Genomic DNA, 22,260 nt, shown 5'->3' with positions numbered 1-22,260 from the left:
TAACACCCTGGGGCTTGTACCAGTGGAACTACATTCTATTTGGTCTCAGTTCAGCTCCAGCGGAGTTTCAGAGGAGTATTGAGAGCTGCCTGAAGGGCCTTCATGATGTGGGCGGCAGTAGCTCAGTCCAAAGGGAACTGGTGTGCTCTCTGCATAACAGGGTGTAGCAGTCCCACTCTGAGATCTCGTTGCTAATGCATGTTCACAGGTCCTGCTTGTGCATGTGTGTGAGAAGCATATCTCTCAGTAACAGTGTGTAAGAGAGCTCAGTATTCAGTGGATCCAGCAGATTTACCTCTTGGTAGCCCTTACCTTCAGACAGAGCTTCACCACTTGTATCAAGAGCAGAAGGAAACAAGATTATTTCAAAACAACCAGCCAGTCCACCACCCAACACCCCTATATCATGGACTCATCAGAGTCATCAAGCAGCTTTGAATAGGCTGATCGACTAACAGAGAATAACCAATCCACTGTGATGCTGCACAAAAGGGCCTAGGGACTGTTTTATAGCAGCAGGAAAAAAAACCCTGAAGATGCACGGCTTAAATAACGTGTGTTGTTATATATGAACTTCAGCTGGTGTGCCTGAGGGAGTTGCGACACTTTGCGACAGCTTTCAGTAGTTAATCAGTGCTGCTGTTGAATGGACAGTACCACAAAGGGAAAGCTCCCTCAAGGGGAGAGTTTTAAGCTCGCACAAGAATATTTTAGAATGCTCAAAACAAAAGAGTAAGAATGGTATAATACATATCAAGGAGGCTTCTGCTTTAAAACAAATACACCAACGGATTAAAAATGTTTTTAAAAAATCTTACAAGATATTGAAATGGATTAAAAACCATTACAAAATATTAAAAACGTGAAAAAATGTTGGTTTTTTTTAACAAAAGAAAACTAAAAAAATACATTTAAAAAACAATAAAGGATCGCCCTTAAAAACACTGTAAAAACTAATTAATTGAAAAATCCTCAAGAACACAAATGGAAAAATATACCTGTCCTTCCTGCTGGCTCGTTTAGGTGACGCCCCAAAACATCCTCAGACTATCCCACGAATGCAGCATATTTTTGTGTCATACCCATTTTGGTGAACTGTGCTAGAGTCGTGCAAAAGCACTTGCATGCTGTACTCATGTCCCATTCAGGTAAAATAGTTTTGTCCAGAAAGCTTTGGGATTTGCCAAACAGCTTTGTCTTACACATGGAATGGTGTCCTGCCTGCCCACTGAATGCCAACAGTTCCACCGGCAGCTCTACTGCTACGTTTGCATGGCTTGGTATCCATGACGCTCTGAGCAGTGAGTCAGACGGTTTCAATACACAATGAATGGAGGCAAATTTTGATTAAGAGCTGCCAAGCCCACATGGTCCAGAGAAAGGAACTAAAATGTTTTTGTAAGCGGTTTTATTATACTTGTTTATTTTCACCCAGATTCTTGTGTATGGGCTTTTAAAGTTTATTTAACCAGGACAGAAAGTCGTACATATTCAAAATCTCTTCAAGAGTGTCCTGGCCAAGAGAGGAAGCAGCCCAAATTTACAGTTTCAAAAAAATACAAAAACAATGAGCAGATGCCTTCAAATAAATGAACTTTTATCTTATCTTTATATGTTATTGTAGCCTAAATTTTTATTAGACAATAAAAGAAGCCAATAAAATCTTTAAACAAATGCTTGTAACGCTCACCCAGACCAAGAGGGAGAACAGCTAAAGACATGTGTCCACCTCCAAGTCATTTAACATCCTCTTCAAAGCATCCATTGAGAGCAGGTGAAGTCTCAGCTCTTTTGGTAATTCATTTCAATAAGAGGGAGCAGCTAAGTTGTGCGAAGCAAAATCATGACGCGTGAAACACTATCACACTGTGTTAGACAAATTTACACTTTGAAATACATCTTTCCATTTCAATAAATCAAAAGTTACCAAAAACAAAAAGTTTACATTTTCTAAAACAAATTTATGTGGCAGAACACTCAACAGTCCACAAAAACAAAATGACCCCTCACTCAATCAGTTCTGGGTCACTTCCTGCCTTTGGTACATTCACTTTTGGTGCAAGATTCCATTTGTAAATTAGACTAGTGAAGGCGTTTGCTACTTGCTCAGTTGTCTCAACTAGTTAGAGGGTTTCACTGTTTGTACTTCCATAAAAATTGTTGCACTTGTTTAAGTTTTCATTTTATAAAACAGAAATTTCATTAAAAAATCACTTGTAGGAAAAAATGTTTGGGGGTTTTCATGATAAAACAGTATCTGCAAAATTTAATAAAAGACCTTGGACTTAAATTGTTTGGAAATTAATTTATTAAAAAAATAAACATTCACATAAATATAAAGTTAGATTTTCTTCCTCCTGCCAGCATGAGTATCCCATGTAAAGTATAATATACAAATACTCTTTAATGTGCTTTTAACATTTCTTGATACATTTCTACAGCTTCTCTCTTGCTGTAGAAATCTGGTTTGAAACAAACATTTGAGCTGCCATCAATGTCTTTGATTTCTTTTTATTCTGTAGTATTGTGTTCTATACAAAGTGTTTCATCCTCAACAATCACATTGTCAATTTTTCCCTCTGATGCCTCACATGACCCTCTCAGATCTATTTTTTCTTCTTCTAGTCTCAATTGCTCCTTCTCATTTAATTTCCCTTCCTCTTCAATGGCTCTCTGTAGTTGCTCCCTGTCGGTCTTCTCTTTCTCAGCCTTCTCCATTTTCTCCCGCTTCTTCATCTTCCAGAAGAAAACCAAGTTTTTCTCAGGGTAGTTGACGTTGGCAAGTGGCAGCTTGAAAATCCTGTTGGTCCCAGTCGTTAAGAGGAGGAAAGTGAGCGCAGACAAACAGAACGGCCATGTGCAGGCTGGAAGTCCAAACTGTGGGGGGGGGGGGGGGGGGGGGCGGGGGGGGAGAAATACAATAAATCAATTTTGTTACAACAGGCTGACATAAAAAGGAGTCAAATTATTTTCTTACCGTTGACATGATATTGGCAATGGCTGATCCGAGATATGCACAAAAAAAAGCTGCAGAGAAGGAGAGAAGAGTGTGCTCAGGTGAAAATGGTGGCCAGAGATTGTATCAGGCCTCTGCTCTTATTACACAATTTAACAGCTAGTGATTTTATCTTGAAGAACTAGAACATGTGATGCGACTGGAACAGATGGTTATTTATTGTCTACTCACCACATGTGATGGCCAGTAGGTGCACCTGCCAGGTAAGTGCATAAAACATTCCACCAATGGCAATGCAGGCTAACACACAGTTGTATCCCCAGAGACCAAAGTAAATGTCTCCAAAAGGCGCCGCTAGAGCCAAACCTGCAAAAAATGAAATCACCACTATGAAAGTAATGCAGAGTTTCGTTGACATCTTAATCCTGGTAAATGTTCACCTCATATAGATACATTTGAGCTCCTCTCAGAGGTGGAACTTATTTATTGTGGCTCTAATTTATTCTGTAAGCATGCAAGGAATGAAAAATTAGTGCTTGATTGAAAAAACTTTTGCTTAAAACTTTTCTTAATGTGCCTGCTTCCAATAACTAGCACATGTATAGTCTGGTTGCTTCACCTGAAACCATGCCCACTGCAGATCCTAGAACAGCATGAACACAGGTGATTGGGGAGGAGATGAAGAGTGAGATGATGAAGATTCCTCCAGTCCAAGGGTTGTCACAGCCATAGACCTGTCCTACTCCCACAGGCACTGACATGAATAGCTGGGGAAGGTGTGGACAGCAAAATTTTTAAATAAAAAAAAAGAAAAGAAAAGGACAAATCATGCTTTTCAACCCACTGGTTGCGTAACCTTTTGCAGGTATGTAAAGAAACAAAGATTGACATCAGTGCCCATTTACAAAAGACTAAGGGCACATCCAAATTGCACAGTGCCCACTTAATCTGTCAGGAGCTAGTATGCAGTACTATCTGTGCTGAATACTGTTAGTACCTACAGTACTATTCAGCAGGCACACAGTAGGCTGATATTTGTTCCTACTTTGATTCATTCAGAAAGTAGCATCATTTGGTTACCCAAACTGGTCAACCCCATCCTCGTTTTTTGTTTAGCTTTATTCAACACGAGTAAGGCACAGAAACAGTTAGGTAAACAAAAAATATTGCCACGTAAAAACAAAGCAAAGAAAGTAATATACAGAATATAAAGTAAGATGGGCCTAAACCAATAAATGCGCATTGTCACCTTAAAATAATTGCATTTTTTGAGATTTTTTTTGCCTAAATTCAACTCACCTCTGGTAAAATTGCCTATAACCTCAGTTAAACAGAACATGTGATATACACCTTTAATATAATGACCCATGTCAAGACTGTGACTTAGGCCATTATATTTTGCCCAAGTCAAAAGACAATGCGACTTAGGGAATCATAGCCTACAAGCTAGTCAAGATGGTGGCTGCTTCAAGGAGGAGAAAAATGTACCCAACCACCAAAGTTATTGCCATGATTCAAGGCTCATCCCTGATAGGTAAGTGATGAGGTTGACTACAATATGGAGTGCGACAGCATGCACAGTACTATTGAACGCAAAATGGTTACAGCATCTTCACCCCATGAGATTACATCATACTCCAGACTGCAAGAATCAGGCCATCACCTTATCTTGTCCAGGTGCTCAAGCATGACAAGTTCCTGAAACTGAATGGATCTTACTTCATTAGCATCAGACCAGGCAAAAAAAGCTGGAGATCCAACTGTGCATGACTTGAAGGCAAGGTCCATTTTAAGCCGTCCTTCTTGAAGGACTGTGTGAGAGGCACTGCCGCAAAGGGCACAGGTGCTAAATGAGTCAATAGCATGGATAATAATGTTCCCATGTGCTCTGCCGATCAAGGAGAGAAAGTTCCAGGACCTCCAGTCAATGAAAAATGTCATGCCTATTATAATTCTCATTACTTCTTTGACAATTTGCCACATTACTAGGCAACGGTGAAGAACCCAGCAGAGTAGTGCTGGAAGGAAAAGTAAGGAGATGCTCATGGCTCCTCAGCTTTATGTTAAGTTTGTTTGTTATGCTATTGTTCACAGAGTTGAAGCTGTTTAATTGCCATTTCTCATTTCTTTTTTTCCATGTTACATAATTGGCAGACATTGTTATTAGTATTTCAATAGTGATCTGTTTTCATTACCTTGTTGAGTGAAATAATTAAATATATATTCAACATTTGGCTCAGTTTATTGTGTTTTCTGAAAAACAATACAATTATGGAAATCATTATGTAAATAGAGAAGGCAAGGTTTTAATAATGCAGACATTTTTTGTTGATTAAAAAAAGAACAATTTTGGAAGGGACTTAAACTAGATTAACTAAATTATTAAATTAATCCATGCACGTTTGTTTTGATTTAGAGGCGCATGTGAAGTGATGTTTTACGGTTAATTTCACAGCATTGTGGGCGGTAAAATACAATTAATTTCCTGGAAGCATACTGTGTAAAACCTGGAAGTTAGTATGCATACTGAAACGCTCTATATTGAAGTGGACAAAAAAAAAAAAGCGCATCCTGAATGACCACAAAGTCTACTGAAACTCCCGACTGAAAAGTCCGTACTGCATACTGAACTGTGGCAATTAAGAAAGGGCTTAAGTCTTTTTCAAAAGCTCATGAAGCAAAATTTTGTCAACCCCACATTTGTTTAAAAATGTTGATACTAGAAATAATCTCATAATCTAAAAATCTGAAGAATCTGCCATGTCTGAATTGCGTCATGACAAAGCACAGCATACCAGCCCTAACAAGAAATGTGTCCTGGCATGTCACTGACCTTGGCCACGTCGATCTCAGCCCAGGTGATGTTGGGCAGCTCTGTGCGAGGCTGAATGAGGACTTGAGGGAAGTGGTCGTTGTAATGTCCGGTAGCAACCATGTGGAGACACACCAGGATGTTGAAGGGTAGAGTGAACACTGGCAGGTCCCAACGACTGTTAATCGATGCCAAGGCACTGGACACAATCGGACTGGACCACAAGAAAACAGCAGTTTTTGATCCAATACACTGATCTTATTACAAGTTTCCCCCATCGTCTTCATGCCTGCACACTTTATACCGCTAAATTGGCAGTGTAAACTGGTTCCATTTGCCACATAGTTTGTTCGCTTTCTGTCACAGATGCAAGACTTGATTAGATCAGTCTCAAAAGAAAAATGCTGCGTTTAGAGCTGACGTTTTACATTTAAGATTTTATGATGAATCAAATCATGAAATTTGAAGTGTATAAACTTTTTATTTATCTACTTTCTAACCTCTCTGCATTCCCTCTCTCAAGTCTACTCATGCATCACTTTTCCATTGATTCATCTGGTTTCTTACCACATCATGGACATGAAGATGTTGGGTAAAAGGAGCCACCAGTACCAGTTTCCTGCATTGGAGAACACAGCCATCAGGAGACCCACCAGGATGCCGTTGTAACCATACAGACCAGCAGCGATCGCACCCCTGAGAAAAACAGTACACTCAACATAAGTAACAAAGATGATGAAAATGAACTCATGTTTCACTTGCGTTTATAATAATTGCATTACGTTTAATGTCAGAACACTTAAACATGCTAGCCTGCTCTCTGTAACCTTTTAACAGGTGCAAATGAGGCATACTGACAGTGATTTAGCTTGAGCTTTCTCATCATTTAGTTCAAACCTGTTCTGTTGTAGGATAAGGGCAGATATGGTGGCAAAGAGTGTGCCCACAAAGCCGTTGAGAGCCCACCAGTAGTTCTGCAGGATGAGGCCACCAAAAATGATAAGGCCACTGAGAGGATTGTTGACAAACATCACCTGAGCAGCTCCACGCAAAACCCAGTCCAGCAGCTGCAGCAAAATAAACTGTTCTGTAGGATTAAAAAAAAAGTGTTAGAGAGTGAGGATTTTCCAGAGTTGTTGATAAAACTTCCCAAAGGTGATCAGATTTGTCTAAACGTTTTGTAAGTAACAACTTAAAAGTTATCATGTGGTCTGATTATCTACACGTTTCTGTTCATCACCAAATGAAAAATTATGCCAAGCATCCTTTCAGATATTTTTTTTTTTAGCTGAAAGGCATGTTTTTTCCAGAGCCAGAATGATTTAATGGTTGCACGGAAGCAAATGTTTTTCTTCTGTGAAATAAAATTCAAAAAACGCAGTCTGACGTACACAGAACAAATTAATTAAATTACAAGAATCCTGTCTGATTATCTTACAATGAATGTGTCAGGTATCCTTTGCAGCAGAAAGTCATGTGGTACAAATTGTTCTTCGCTGCCTTGTGACGTCTGGCATGCACTTTAGTAAAGGTAATGATTGCATGAATAACAATGTAATAAGGGCACAGGGACATTATGTGCTACACGGAGGTTGACTTTGTGAAATCTCTTTCCACAAAGATTCTGTTAGTGACTACTGCATTTAAGGTAAAGAAAAACAACAGTTTTGCAATTTCACAACTGCTTTTTATTTAGTTACCACTTCTGTACTAGCGAAATGATTTTAAAGGCATATGATCAGTGTTGACTTACTTTCCATCCATTTTCCAAAAACTTCCATGTCTCCTGAGAAGTAGGATACTCCTTTGAGGAAGCGGTCCCTGGCCTTCTGCAGGGCAAGGGGTCTTGCTATCTTCTTTCCATTCTCCTTATCATTTTCAGCAGGCAGGTTTATTTGTGCCATCAGGGGCTGGAGCTCCTGTAGAAATCAAAAACAACTTCTATTTAAAAGACAAAAATGCAGAAAACATCTAACTTATTTTTGCATTCTAAATTGTGAACGCCGTCTTACAACAACAGTGGTGAGAGGAGAGGTGGTGCACAGAGCTGCAGAGGACTGAATATCCTTAAAGTAAAAAATTGGAAGACATTAATTAGTGTCATGACCCAGCTCAGGAAGTCACAACAAAAGATGGGAGACGCACATAGTTAAAATCTAAATAACTGTTAGTTAACTAAACTAGTTAAAGTCTTCATTTCCAAACAAAGGCCAAAGTCTCAAACGAACCGCAGGGTACCTGTGGAGAACAGCAGTTGTTGCAGGGGAAGCAGAGAGGGCAGAGTGTATGGCAGGAGGTTAAGTGCCCAGGTGTAACTCCATTAAGTGCTGCTATCAGATCACATGGTCGACACACCTCCAAGGCCACCACCACACAGTGGCCCTTTTTGAATAGACACAGTTCAATATGTAGTGCGTACTTTTCAGCATGGACTTTCAGTAGACTAAACCCTCAAGGTCATTCAGTGGACATTTTTAATGTCCACCTCAGTATACTCAACATTTCAGTATTGATACTAATTTCCAGGTCTTATGCAGTTTGGATTGAATGCATCCTTTCAGGAAATTAATTGTATTTTACCACCCACAATGCAGTGCAAAATTAACCGTAAAACATCACTTTATGTGCGCCTCCAAATCTAAACAAACAAGCATGGATTAACGGAATACCTTTTTAATCTAGAATTAAAATCCACACTGAAATTGCTCTTTTTAATTAAAAACAAACGTAACAAATGTCTGCATTATTATAAGACATCCCCCCCTATTTAAATAATGATTTTCACTTTTATGTATCCGTCTTTGTTGGTTTATTTTACTTTTAATGTATATTACTGTCTTTCATTTGGGCTTGATTGTATGCATGTTATGCTAGTCATCCTGTTTTTTACTTGATTTACGATGTGAATTGTTTTTTTGGTTACCTGACTGTATAATTGCATTACTCGTCTTGAATAAAGCCCACTGTAATAACCATATAACCGTTTATTTCATTTGTCATAACCACTGAGTAGAAAACATTAAACCAATCATTATGTATCCAAAATGATATTACAAAGTCCTGTGTATCGCATAGTTATAGACATTTGAGATTTTCCATCCATCAAAATGAATGCTCACAGATAAATGTGGCTAAACCATTTATACTCTATTAATGGAGTAAAATAACGAAGAAGATTATGAAGGTATATGGTCAGCTTATTCGATACTTTAAAGTGCAAAACTTAAGACAAGTGCTCCTACCTTTGTGCAATGTTGTCCAGGCATGAATCCCAAAATAGGTTATGGCTGTGAAGGATGCCAGCTTCTCTTAAACTGTCGTGGAAAATTACAGCTAATGTATTTATAACTTACATCTTCAGAGAAAACCACTCCTCCTCCGCCATATCTCCAGAAAGAATCACAAACACTCTGAAGCAATAATTTTGGTTCCACCCTTTTCTCCTATGTTCTCCACCTACTGACACATTCATAACATGTTAGTTGAAGTTGAGGTCAGATATGAGGGTTTTTTTTTTACACAAGTTGTTTGTATAGTTCAATTCTGCAAGACCAAAAGAATTAAAGTGAGGCACCACATTCTACTGTCACTTCTGAACCTGGGGGGTGAATGCCTTACATCTAACGTTTACTGAATTTGCATTCTTACTTAGCACTTTGAGATTGAAAAATGTAAAATGCTTTACAAATAAAATGATGATGATGGTGATGATTATCATTATTACTTGAGAAAAAGCAAACAGGAACATAATATTAATAAACCATAATAATAGTAGTAAATCATAATTTCCCCCTCTGGGATTTATAGTTATCAACAAAAAAAAAAAGAATAATAACAAAAATAATACAGAAACAACCCCCTACAGATAAAACAACACAATATCCTCTTTATAAACATTTTAAAACATCTCCATAATCACAGAGGCTAACCCAAAGTAAATTAATGTGTAATTAAATTGCGTGTGTTAAATTATGTGTAAAATTGGCCTGCAGAGCTTTCCTTTTAGACAAGCAGTTACAATCAATACAGCATTTATTAATACATTATGTTTGCTCGCATGTACCTCAAACATATAATACTGCAACAGTAAGCATACAATGAACCTAACGTGGAAAAGAAGACCAGTTTAGGCCATAAGGAACATTTAATTCAAATACAAATTAGACAAACAAAAAACAATGTTTTTTTTAGACTTTGCTCTTAAGTAGATTGACAGTGACATGGAGCTCACATTTCTCTAACACACACTAGACTAGATGCAGATCATGAGTTTACATAATTATTCCTGCTTTTGCGGTTTTCTCTTTAGTGATTTATGCTCCATGCAGCATGCCTACAAAAGTAACGGAAAGTGCACTACAGACATACAGAAATATGTCATGCATGTCAAGAATTAAAATCAGCACAAGAAAAAAAAAGCATGTTGGACGAGATCAGAGTAGAAGATTTTAAAAATACAGAGCACAGTCCCATCACTCTTTCAGTGTTTAGACTATTCATCCACTGCACTGTTTGTCAGAACAAGAGACAAAGTAAAATCAATCCTGTAAGAAAAGTATAAAGTACACAGGACAACAATGTTTGAAATCAAGTTTTGTATTGTTAGAAGATGTGTTTGTTGTCTCCATAGAACTTTAATTTCTGCTGCACATTTGTGCATATATACAATTTGCATTGACTTGGTCATGAGCAAATAGATCAAGCCTACTTGAATGTTGATGCTAAAGTTTCTGACGTGCAGCCAACTTATTTGCATCTACCAATACATGATTTCGGCCACATCTCAAACTTCATATTTGTAGTTTGTAAGTTGCTCCACACCAAGTGTTTGTGACTTGTTAAAAAAGGAAGAGTTTCTTCTGTTAAGAAGCTGGTTATATAAGTCATGAGAGGATAGCGTAAGGTTTTAACCTAATTAAATATATTTCAGATTTTGAGGAAGAGACTCCATTTAGCAAGCATGTTCTTGCTCTATAACACATGCTTGCATAATAATCAAGATTTTGGTTATATAATTGTTAAGACAAAAAATGGGATGAGCCAGAAAATTTAATCAGTCCAAGCCTGTGCTGTCAAAACCTCTACGGGCAAACCATCTGGATCATCTGGTTTATTTATTTAAAAAGTGACAGTGCACATTAATCAACTTAAACATGTAAATATGCTAGATTGTAGCCATAGGCTGATTTCTATCTGTCGTTCCTTGGCAGGTTTGTGGTAAACAAGTAATAGTTGTTACATAAAACCACAATGACAAGTAAAAACCAATACACCATGTAATGACAAAACAACAACATATTGTAGTTAACAAAGTGACATATAACAGTATAAAGAGTGGCTGTTTGATTTTGTTTAGAACGAACCTGTAGCCTATGTGACCATCAGAGTTAAAGTCAAAAAGTGCGTAAAGGAAGAATGTACAACGTCTTGATCCAGTAGATGTCGCCCTTGAGCACCAGCATGAAACCAAAAACGACTCTTTGCATTGTTGTGCTAGCAGGCTAATAGTAATGCTTGTTAGTTTGCTCTTAGCTTCATATTGCATATTAATTTACACAACATTGTGACATTTAAATAAGCATTGATTAGCGGTTAGCTGTTAATTACCTGGATAAATAAAATTTAAAAAAATCACTGACAGTGTGACTTGGATGTCTAACTCATGTAGACAGACATGACTCAGAGATATTTTCAGAGGATTTATCTGATTCTGCTATATTTATGTCTAAGATGTCACATATTCAGTATTTAAGGGACTGCTAAGGGAGGTAAAGTGTTTGAGTACACAACCTGTACCCACAACCCCGGTATAAGTTTTTTAAGTGCACACAGAGCAGAAAACCTTTAATGTTTAATCTGATGCACAACCATTAACCAAATTACTATACTGTTAAAGGTATTTTCTTAGGCCAATGTGCCTCTCCTTTTTTGCTCTAAAACTTGCAGCACAGACTCTGTATTGTGTGCAACACTTCAAGGACACTGCTTTTATCAGAAACTAACATACGAACATCACTCCACCTCTGCTAAAATGTCTGCTGACATAGCACATCAACATTTTGGAGGAGGCACCTTACAGCACCTATATAGTCCTTTGACTTTTGACATTCGTGGTTTTGGTTTTGGTAGCTGACCTGCGAGTCAGCGAGGTAGACCCCCAGCTGGTACAATGCCCTCGGTATTGGCATTGTATTTCCTTGCTTTATTAAACCTTCTAATTTGTTCAATTTGAACCTGAGTCTCTTTTCTCTCTTCTCAACTTCCATTAACCCTCCCAACAACCACCCTTCGAGCTTCCCGAGGTCGCCGTAGCAACCATTAGTGACTATCTTAACATATAAAAGGACAATAAGAATAGCCATAAACACATGGGTAGAAATATATACATAGGTAAATTAAATTACACAAAAAAAGTTATTAATAAAATCATGTAAAAAATAAAAAGCAAATTGATAGATAAAAAGAGAAAGGGTGGATCTCTTTAGTCTTATTCAATTCAATTCAATTCAAAAAACTTTATTTGTCCCCGGGGGGCAATTCAGGGCACACAGAGAAGCAAATAACGACAGTGCAACGATACAAAAACATTTAACCGATCAACAAGAATAAAGTGTAGAAGAAGAATAAGTGTCAGGGTGTTAGTACAGGTTAGAATCCAATCACAGAGTTAGATACGAAGAACAGCAGAGAGGAAAGTGTCTAGATGTTAGTACAAGTTAAAAACACACAAGTCACAGTTAGATACAGAGGACAGCGTCGACGTGAGACGTAGAAAGACATGCATGTATCAGATGAAAGCAGACATGTGAACAGGTGTATATGATGTAAACGTGCAGTAGACTGTTGAAACAGATATAAACAGAACTGTAGTGCAGAAAAGACAAGTGGACAGTGATCGGACTAAGATGTGATCAGACATGATACATATATATGTAATGAACAGACGTAACAGAACTATAGTGCAGTAATAGAGTATAAATATAATATATAACTATAATCTATATGCAGATACTAAATAATAAAGTGATAGTGGTGCATGGCAGGAAAACAGCAGTCTAATATATACTAGCTCTGTGTAAACAAGATGAATACTGAAGAATAAAGTGACCATAGTGCTATGATGGATACAATATAAGACCTGATATCAAATGTCCATTATGTCTATTATGTGTATTATGTCCATCTTGCAAATTTCCACTTGAAAAGAATTGTATGCAGGACCAGCAGGGTGGTGAAGGCAATGACATGAGGTGCAGTTTTAGGCATATTTTTTGTTGGTGCTAGACCAAAGAGAGCATGTCATGTTTTTGTTAAAAACCTACAAAATATGTAAGTATGTTGAACATTAATTTTGAATGTGTCGGTGGAGCAGATAAACAACACATACTGTACTGTGCCTTGTGGTCTTCTTCTACACACTTGTGTTGACTTACATTGGCCTTTTCCAAATAGTCACAGTTCAGTATGCAGTGCGTACTTTTCAGCATGAAGTTTTAGTAGACTGAACCCTTTAGGTCATACAGTACGCATTTTTGTGTCCACCTCAGTATACTGAACATTTCAGTATTGATGCTAACTTCCAGGTTTCATGCAGCGTTGAACAAATAAATTGTATTTTACCACCCACAATGCAGTGCAAAATTAACAAATAAAAAAAAACGTCCGCCTCCAAATCAAAACAAACAAGCACGGATTAACTGAATACCTTTTTAATCTAGAATTAAACTCCACACTGAAATTGCTCTTTTTAATTAATGACAAAAGTAACACATGTCTGCATTATTATAAGACATTCCCCCCATTTAAAAAATTATTTCCATATTTATTTATACGCGTCTTTATTGGTTTAGGCCATCATACTTTTATATTATGTATATTACTTTCTTTTCTGTATGTACTGGGGTTGATTTTACTTGTTACTGTTATTTTATTATTCCATCTGTTGTTTACTGGATTTATTATGTGATATAGTTTTTATTTACATGAGTGTATATGTACATCACTTTTCTTGAATAAAGCTAAGCAAAAAACGAGGATGGATGCAGTCAGTTCGAGTAACTCAAATGAATCCCCTTAGACATGTCTCGAGCCACCACTATCTACCACTACTTCTGAGGGTCGAGTATTTTCTGCAGCTCTTTCATAAATGACTCTGGGTCCTGAAACAACTCCTCGAACATGTGCCATCAAGTCCCCCACATATTCTGAAAAAAAGTAATTCAGGATAAATAAATCTATTTCATAACGTTTCGTTGTTGCCTCATTTTTCACAGTCATTGGTTTTTGTTTGTTTTTTTGAAACATTTACAAAGCTGTTGAAGGTATATTTAAATATGTATTCATAAAAGGCATGTAACAATGGTTTGTGCTTTTGGGTTTAAAAATAAAACAATTAGTACTTGCTGTATGTTGTGTCTAGCTTTTTTTGGACTTCAGGTATGCATCCCTAAGTCCTGTAGGACTTTTTGCTTGTTCACATTCAGCCTAGAGTTTGTAAAAAAAAAAAAAAAAGTGGACTTGGACCCCTAAAAACCCGACATGTATCTCTGAGGGTGGTTAACAACGTTTTATCTCTTACATTTTCAGGTGACAGTTGATAAATAGTTTAGTAGTGTTCAAATTTCGGAACAGTAACGTTACTTAACATTTTAGCCGAGGTTTACAGTTCAGTTATATACAGCCTGCACAGAACTAACGTATCCATAGCAGCTTAGGTTGTTTTCAAACTATACATAAAAACAGTTAAAGAAGCTACTTACATGTTGTGGTTGTGAACTTCCAGAATCTCAATGGCTGGCACAGAGAAACATCTTGCTACCATGGTAACACGTATCATGGGCATGCCTAAGAAGTTACTGGGCATTCATCAAGAGCATGGATTGCAACAAAGAGCCAATGAGCTTGGATCAGTGACATTACACTTGCAAGACGTCACACTAGCAAATTTCATTCAGTGGGGCGAGTGACCAAGAGGTTTCATTCAGCTAATGCTATCAGTAGGAGTGGGAGAAGCCACGTTTCTGCTGACTTTGTGCACATACTGTAGATATGCATCAATGTGCACAAGACACATGGAAACACTAAAGAGGATAAAAAACAGAAAAGCACAATATACCCCTTTTAAAGTCACACTGATAGCTTGTCCCAGAGTGTAGAATATATCCAACAAAAAACTAGTGAGTTTCGGGCATGTCTCGAACACCTATAGGCCTAAATGGACAGTTGGACACCGTTTACAGAGGTAAGTAGCATGGCTATGCTAGCTAGTTGAGCATTGGTGAAGTGGGTTTTATGCAGCGACTTGCCCTGCAGTAAGCCGTGCCTGGCACATATGATGAATGGACCAGTTTTAAAATGTATCTACACTGACTGTCGGATATTTGTGACCCCAAACCAGGCTCTCAGGAGTCTTAAATAAATGTGGTGGTAACTGGGCTCAGTGGGCCAATCTTGTTGATGGATATCAGTCGTTTTTGGTCAAAGTTAAATATTATGTCCCTTTAATCTCTAATTCCTGTGAACTAATGAAAGATTAACTAGGCTCCATGCTTTTACGGATACCGCTGTTTGATAACACCAGGCCAGCTCTCTGTAAGTAGAATTTACAAAACCACAAATGTCTCGAAGAAGCTTGAGAAGAAACTACTTCACTTTAGATGTTGGGCCTGAAAGCTTTTTTTTGTGGAGATTTCCTTGTTAAACTCACAATATAGAATCTTAAAGCCTTGATTATCTGTGATCATGATCATCAGGCCTATTGAGAAATGAAGTACAGCCAGACTAATTTAATGGAATACAAAAATTGTATCAGAGAAAATGACCTTTACTTTCAAACACTACGACATATTAGAGCAATGGACATTGGGATGTAGTGGTTGAATGGGTATACTTTTATCATGTATTCCATACTTGTTCAACATACAGGTAGTACATAGACATTTAGGCTCACATTTTTTGGCCAATGCTTAGGCTAGAAATTATGTACTCTTACTGCCATCCAGGTCAAAATGATCATGTGATTATGTATCCAGAAGGGTCTGCTTGAATGGCAGCCATCATCGTTATATACAAAAATGCAAACACAGGACATACATTTGATTTGTGAATCAGATCAGATCAGATCAAAATATGTCTGGAGCGAAAGGGAGCAAAAAGATTCCACAGTCTCTCAGAGACTGATTTCAAACTGTCTCTACAACTGTGACTCTATCACAATTAGCCTACTCTAATAGCTACCTCAGTTTAGAAATGTTAGCGATACACAGATCAACCTTCTTCACCTGAGAATCACTTTTGATTCACATTGGTTTTGGAATATATGGACTCACAGTCATCAAAGTCATCTTTATTGTCAATTTTTCAACATGTGCTAGACAAACACGGAAGAATAAAAAAAAAACATGTCTCTCTGAAACCATGGTGTACACTAACTGTAAAAAGATTTTAGAATAAAAAGTCAAAAATACAGATGTGCAAATATGTCAAGATAATGTGCATTTAAGATGTGCATTTCGAAAAGAAAAAAAAAATCAGCAGAAACAACAAATGTGCATGGACTTGTATTAACTGCAAATAAATATCAAGCACAAACTTAGAGAATAAAATGATAAATATTTGTATTTGTATTTTAAAAGTCCTTTTGTTTGATCATAGCTAAAAGGAACATCCTCCTTTAAATGAGTCTGTCATGAAATATAGGCCTAATTGAGCCAAAACAGCAGCAACATAGGATCTGTGATATTGAGAATGGTTTTGAACACCCTTGCAACATTTGATGTCTCATTTGATAAGCAAGTCCTTTGAATTGGTAAACTGTATGGCTAAGTTGCTTTGTGAAATATCAGAGCCTTGTTCAAGCTTCAGCATTATTAGGACAGCAGGGACATCTAGTGGAATCATAACAAATTACACATCCCTGTTCTTTATTCAAGTGTTCTCCACAATTATTTGACTTGCAGACATTAAACTGGATAAAACCAACATTTTCTTGGCATGCCTTTGTCCTTAAGCTGCTTTACGCTACTTTTCTGGAGACGTTAGTTGCACAAAATTAAACTCGCACAAAGATACACACAATCCAACTCTCCAACCTTAGCTTCCAAAGTATCAGATCTGACATGACTGAAAGAGACATGAGTTCATTCCTTTAGTGCATTTTACTCACCTTTATTTTTAAATTTCTTCTAAAGTTATGAGACTAAGCATGCCCCTACAGTATGCATGTGTTGGTTTCTGTGTGTGTGTGTGTGTGTGTGCGTGTGCGTGTGCGTGTGTGTGTGTGTGTGTGTGTGTGTGTGTGTGTGTCAGAATTTGTGTGTATGGGGTGATGGGTGGTGAGGGGGCTCTACAACCTCTGCCAGAGTCCATGGAACCTGATACTTGATGACTCCTCATCACAAGAATGTGATTTTCCTTCTTTCAGAGCATCTGGCCTAACGCCCGGCCACATCTCTCTCTCTCTTTCTGTGTGTGCCTGTGTGTGTGTGTGTTAGCTGTTACTATTTGCCCCTGTTTTGAATGAGTGGCCTCTTGCAGTAAAGTGAGACATTTTCTGTATGTTGCTTGTCTGATGTTTTTCAGTTTTCTGCTAACGTCCTGTCATTTTCATCTGCAACTTTTTGTCTAAAGAAGGGGGTGATGCCAGCATTGACCAAAAGGTGTTTTGACTTGGATTTCTTATGCAATGATTAAAGAGACACGACAGAGAACAGGGATGAAAAATCGGAGAGAGAAAATGGGAAAGAATATGGAAATGACATGGATAGGATCTGGCTGCCCGCTTAGAGAACCACAGCCTCAGTATTTGGGGTGTTCAAACCAACCACAAGTCCACCATAGCACTAAATCATGAAAAATAATGTTGATCACATTTTTGTAATATGTAAACAATTCATAAAGATTTATATAAAATAATATAATGCTTATATTAGTAAGTGCTGCTAATTACCAATCCACCTAAGTAACATAACATCCCATTTACATTTGAGTTAAACAGGTTTCTGCTGACCTGCAGTAATTTTAAAGTGTTATATTTTAAAGAGGTAAATATGTACTACTCGTGATTTTATATTGCAGGAATGTCTTGTTGGTCTGAGGAGGTTGTAAGTGAAGCTGCTTCTTCTTCAGTGTTTGGATTGGTCTATGTTGAGAGCGACATCTTTCAGTGTCCAGATGACGGATGGATGTGGCAGTATATAGTTGACATCCAATTTGGGGTGGTGGTGGACCATGTGGACAGTCGGGTTAGGTCTCTCTCTCTCTCTCTCTCTCTCTCTCTCTCTCTCTCTCTCTCTCTCTCTCTCTCTCTCTCTCTCTCTCTCTCTCTCTCTCTCTCTCTCTCTCCCTCCCTCTCTCTATCATGCGTGCTCTTTCTCTTTCACTCTCTGTGTCAATGTCTGGTGGCACATTTATTCAGTACCTGATTTGTAATCAGTGTTTACACTCTTGCCCTTCACTCCTGACATGAGTTGCAGCTCAAACATGTTTCAGTAAATTGGTCCGTGCTGGCAGGACATACAGGCTTACAAACATTTCACATCTGAATCAATAAATGTGTTAAGCAAGATAAGTACAATTTAAGGCCAAAGAAAATGATGCATGTAAGAGGATGATAAGGGGGGTTAAGAAGTTTAGAAGGAAGCTATATGAGATGATGGTGTAAATGTGAGTGCATGCAAGCTTAACAAAGGGTTAACTGTGCAGCTAGCTGTTGGCTCAGAGAAAGACGGGCCTGCGGAATTAAAATCAGACAAACAGAGTTTGGAGCAGAGAGAGAGATGAATAGAATAAGAAGAAAGAGTGAGCGAAGGAGAAGCAAAAGACAGAAAGTAATTGGTTCTATGATGGCTTCCAGCTGCATGGCATGGGGCCAAACCATCTCTACATGACACACACTCATACACTCTCTCACACATACACAGACACTCCTCAAGTCAGCAGTACACCATAAACATGGGATCTTAGTAGTTTCTGACAATCTATGTTGGCAACTGTGACATGCTTGATTGCTCATTGTGAAAAATGTATCCTGTGATTGAAATAATGACCTGTTACTTTCAGTAATGATTTCTTCCTGCTCCAGGGTTGAAAATGTTTGAAATAAATATAAATACCGGTATGTGTCAGTGCATACTGACTACATGATGCATGAGCATTTTTATTTATTTATAGATAAATACCCTAAAGTTATTCCATTAAGGTATAACAGTTGTGACCACTTGGGGGCAGAAGACTGAGGTAAATACTAAATTACTAATATTACACATCTATTTAATAATCCATTGAAATAACAACAGAGTGGCAGTCAAGCATAAATAGAGATAAAAACTGTGACACAACTCAGCTAAAGAAGTCGACACTCAGTAACTGAACAACTGACAACTGATTTAAACATAACATATAAGCAGATGTATGTTTGTGGAGGCGTAATGTGACATCTGTTTGAGAGAGAGATTGTAAATTAACAAGTTTCCCTGGGAGGGTAGTGACAGAGTGTCACTCAAAACTAATTGCTCTATCACACACACACACACACACACACACACACACACACACACACACACACATATATATAAACCCTCACAACAGCACAACAAAATCACACAAGCTATCATAAATATTGAATAATAGAGACATGGTAAATATCTGCTGAAATTGCTGCTGTGTAGCAGCAGACAACGACATATTAACACCCCTGTTCACAATTTGTACAAATAACAAACACTCTCAACTGATAAACAATTAAAATAAATTATTGTTCTTAGGAAACAGAATGACTCTGGCAGGCAGAGAGAAGGACAGCCCACAAAAAGCAACACATTTAAATCATCAGGACTCCAAAATTTCCCATCATGCCTCTCAGGAATAGATTTTGTCATTTCCTCTTAATCTTAACAAACATAAAAACAGACTTTATGTAAATATGACTTTTTTATAACGTAGATACATTTGGCTGAATTATTTATGAAGATAGAGACTAAGGGCTTATTTGTCGACCAGTGTAACAGCTCATTTTCAGCACTAAGAGGATATGCAACTAATACTTTGTTTAACACTGCAGGTTAGTCGCAGGCTGATCAGTGATACAGTAACTCTTGAAACAAGGCTTCGGAAGGCTAATCCATGTCTTGGAGTCAGTAGAGCCGTCTGCTGTTTGACATTCTCACTGCTCCTTCTCTCTCTCTCTCTCTCTGACTCTAGTTGCCTGGAGGCTTTATCCACTAAGTCAAAACATTGGCAGTTCCAACATTTTAATTCCTTTTTGAAAAGTGATTTCTCCCCGTTATGGCCCCTGCTCATCTGTTTTCTATTCAGGCGTGACCAGGAGAATAATGTTATTAGAGTCCAAGTAAAGACGAGAACACAATTTGGATCAGATGAAGCTTGATGAAGGCCTGCAAGAGCAGTGGCACGTCAATTTTCTCCCTCTCCTTGCTCTCTTTTTCCATGACGGCCGTCAATGGCTCCACAGATGGTGGAGGCATTAGGACTGGGAACTTCAGAAACCAGAGGAGTAAAATTATGATTTCTGACATTTCATTTGGTCCAAGCCTCCAAGAGTGACTCCAAATCCATTCAAGCTAATCTATGTTCCTCTTCACACAGATTATCCTGCTCAAAGCTTTTCTCTTTAAGCCCCTCAAATCATGGCACTTCAAAATCATCTTAAACAATTTACAGTGTTTCGCACACACAACATCGAGACCGCATTGTGTAATCACATTTAAGCCTACAGATCCTGACTGGAAGTGACCATATCCATTTCTCCTGGTGTTTGTTTCCTCAGGAGGCGGCCAAATGCTGTATGCTATGCTAAATTAACATAGCCTGAGTTAACTGTTCTTCGCTTTTACAGCAAAATATGAGCAGTTATCATAGTCACAAAAGACTCTTATTATGCATGCTCGCAAATGACTAATCTTTAATGAGACCCACATTTAACCTTCTATAATAGCTCTTTATTAGATTAACAAGCTATGCAGCGTGTGTGTGTGTGTGTGTGTGTGTGTGTGTGTGTGTGTGTGTGTGTGTGTGTGTGTGTGTGTGTGCATAGTGCATTCGTGTGCTTGTGGAGAAGCGGAGCGTGTGTGTGCAGCAGTGAAACACTAATTAAGCTGTCGGATGGTGCAGCAGATTAGGAAAGGCCCCCTGCAGAGTATTCGGCCCTAGTAGGCAAACAGGCTTCATCCCCTCAGACTCAAATACATCTCAGCCCATCGCAACAACCCATAACACACTGCTCTATACTCCAATATCTGCAGCTCAGCGAGATCGGATCAGGTGGCTGACCAGAGCCAACAGCCAATACTGCCACTGAAGACTGTGGGGAAGAGTATTAGCTGCGTTCACAGCAGAATCTGTATTCACATAGTTATACATCTACAATGTGCATTCAGCAAATTATGCACTGACTTGTTTATGCAAACTGTTTGATTGGTAAAAAAAGGAGAGGAGAGGAGAGGAGTGAATGTTTTGCAGAGAGCAAAGCATTTGTTTCATGGTTTGAGAAACCACAACATTATGAAGTTTGTATGATGTGTGTATGTGTGTTTTAAGATGGAGTTACTTCACCACAAAAGGAAGGAAACTCAAGCCTCAGCTTTTCACAATAACAGCTGAAACTTCACAAAATGAGTTATGAAAGGGGAATGTTAAAATAACAAGCCTTAAGTTTATATCATTTCTTCCTCTCTCTTTCTAGCTCATCACACATGTGCAGACACACACACACACACACACACACACACACACACATACACTCCATCAGCGCAGTGTGTTTTCAGCAATTAATGGAATACATCTGCTGTCACATTAATCAAAGAGGTGACTGTGGTCGTCCACTGCAGGTTTTGAATCATTGGCTGCTGCACATCCTGACCCAAGTTTAAATAAATGAATGAGGGAGGCTGCTGCACAATTCTCACCATGACACTGTGTTTTTGTGTGTCTCTGTTGGATTTGTGGGTTATTCATTCTGGGTGGCCATAGATTGTGATCTGGGTTTCTCTTATATAAAACACAGTATCGAATTCAGCGTCCTTTCCAAAAGAAACATTGCACTCATACTTCTTAAAACGTGTGAAGTGAAGACCAAACCACAATCAAAGGAAAAGATCATTTTCACCTTCATGTGCTTGCTTTTTTAGTCTGATTGTGACTATTGTACCAGTAAGTCAACCCTATGTTGTGTCAATAGTTGAGAGAGGTGTGTTTGTGACTGCAACTTGTCTTGGAGGAAGCACAGCCTCTCTCTCAGCCTCTCAAAATGGCCACCTTAAGGCATGGAGGCTTGTGTTATTAATGCTACACCTTAGATTCATCTGAGGAAATATGTTCCCCATACAACGGCTGACAGCTCTGAGGCTAAGGCATTGAACCCAATGCATGCATGCGAAGACTCACAAACACACATACACACACCCGCATACACACACGCACACACACACACACACACACACGCACGCACACGCGCACACACACACACACACACACA

The 22,260-nt window shown here is 38.3% G+C and overlaps 1 protein-coding gene across 5 annotated transcripts; it reads right to left on the bottom strand.

The window, feature by feature from the left end:
- Window positions 1-2,290: 2,290 nt before the first annotated feature.
- Window positions 2,291-8,138, bottom strand: slc14a2 (solute carrier family 14 member 2). 5 transcript variants are annotated; one of them, XM_079350604.1, is made up of 10 exons: window positions 8,007-8,138; window positions 7,781-7,834; window positions 7,522-7,687; window positions 6,666-6,855; window positions 6,336-6,464; window positions 5,790-5,982; window positions 3,576-3,723; window positions 3,188-3,322; window positions 2,978-3,027; window positions 2,291-2,877 (listed from the first exon to the last, which is right to left on the bottom strand). In XM_079350604.1, exons 3-10 carry the CDS (start codon window positions 7,670-7,672, stop codon window positions 2,512-2,514), a joined length of 1,362 nt encoding a protein of 453 aa, XP_079206730.1. In that variant the 5' UTR covers window positions 7,673-7,687; window positions 7,781-7,834; window positions 8,007-8,138; the 3' UTR covers window positions 2,291-2,511. The 5 variants fall into 5 exon arrangements, with proteins under 5 accessions (XP_079206730.1, XP_079206734.1, XP_079206731.1 ...); XM_079350608.1 differs by having other exon boundaries at window positions 7,522-7,709; window positions 7,997-8,043; XM_079350605.1 differs by having other exon boundaries at window positions 7,997-8,043.
- Window positions 8,139-22,260: the final 14,122 nt, after the last annotated feature.

Source organism: Symphodus melops, assembly GCF_947650265.1.
Source record: "Symphodus melops genome assembly, chromosome: 1".
NCBI classification, from domain to species: Eukaryota; Metazoa; Chordata; class Actinopteri; order Labriformes; family Labridae; genus Symphodus; species Symphodus melops.
This window is presented reverse-complemented; position numbering and strand designations above follow the sequence as displayed.

Coding starts and splice junctions, on each gene's coding strand:
- slc14a2 (XM_079350604.1), bottom strand. CDS start 7,672: ATGGCACAAATAAACCTGCCTGCTGAAAATGATAAGGAGAATGGAAAG. Junction 3,323..3,575: donor TGCAGTGGGCATGGTTTCAG/GTGAAGCAACCA, acceptor CATTTTTTGCAG/GTTTGGCTCTAGCGGCGCCT. Junction 3,028..3,187: donor CCTACTGGCCATCACATGTG/GTGAGTAGACAA, acceptor CCTTCTCTGCAG/CTTTTTTTTGTGCATATCTC.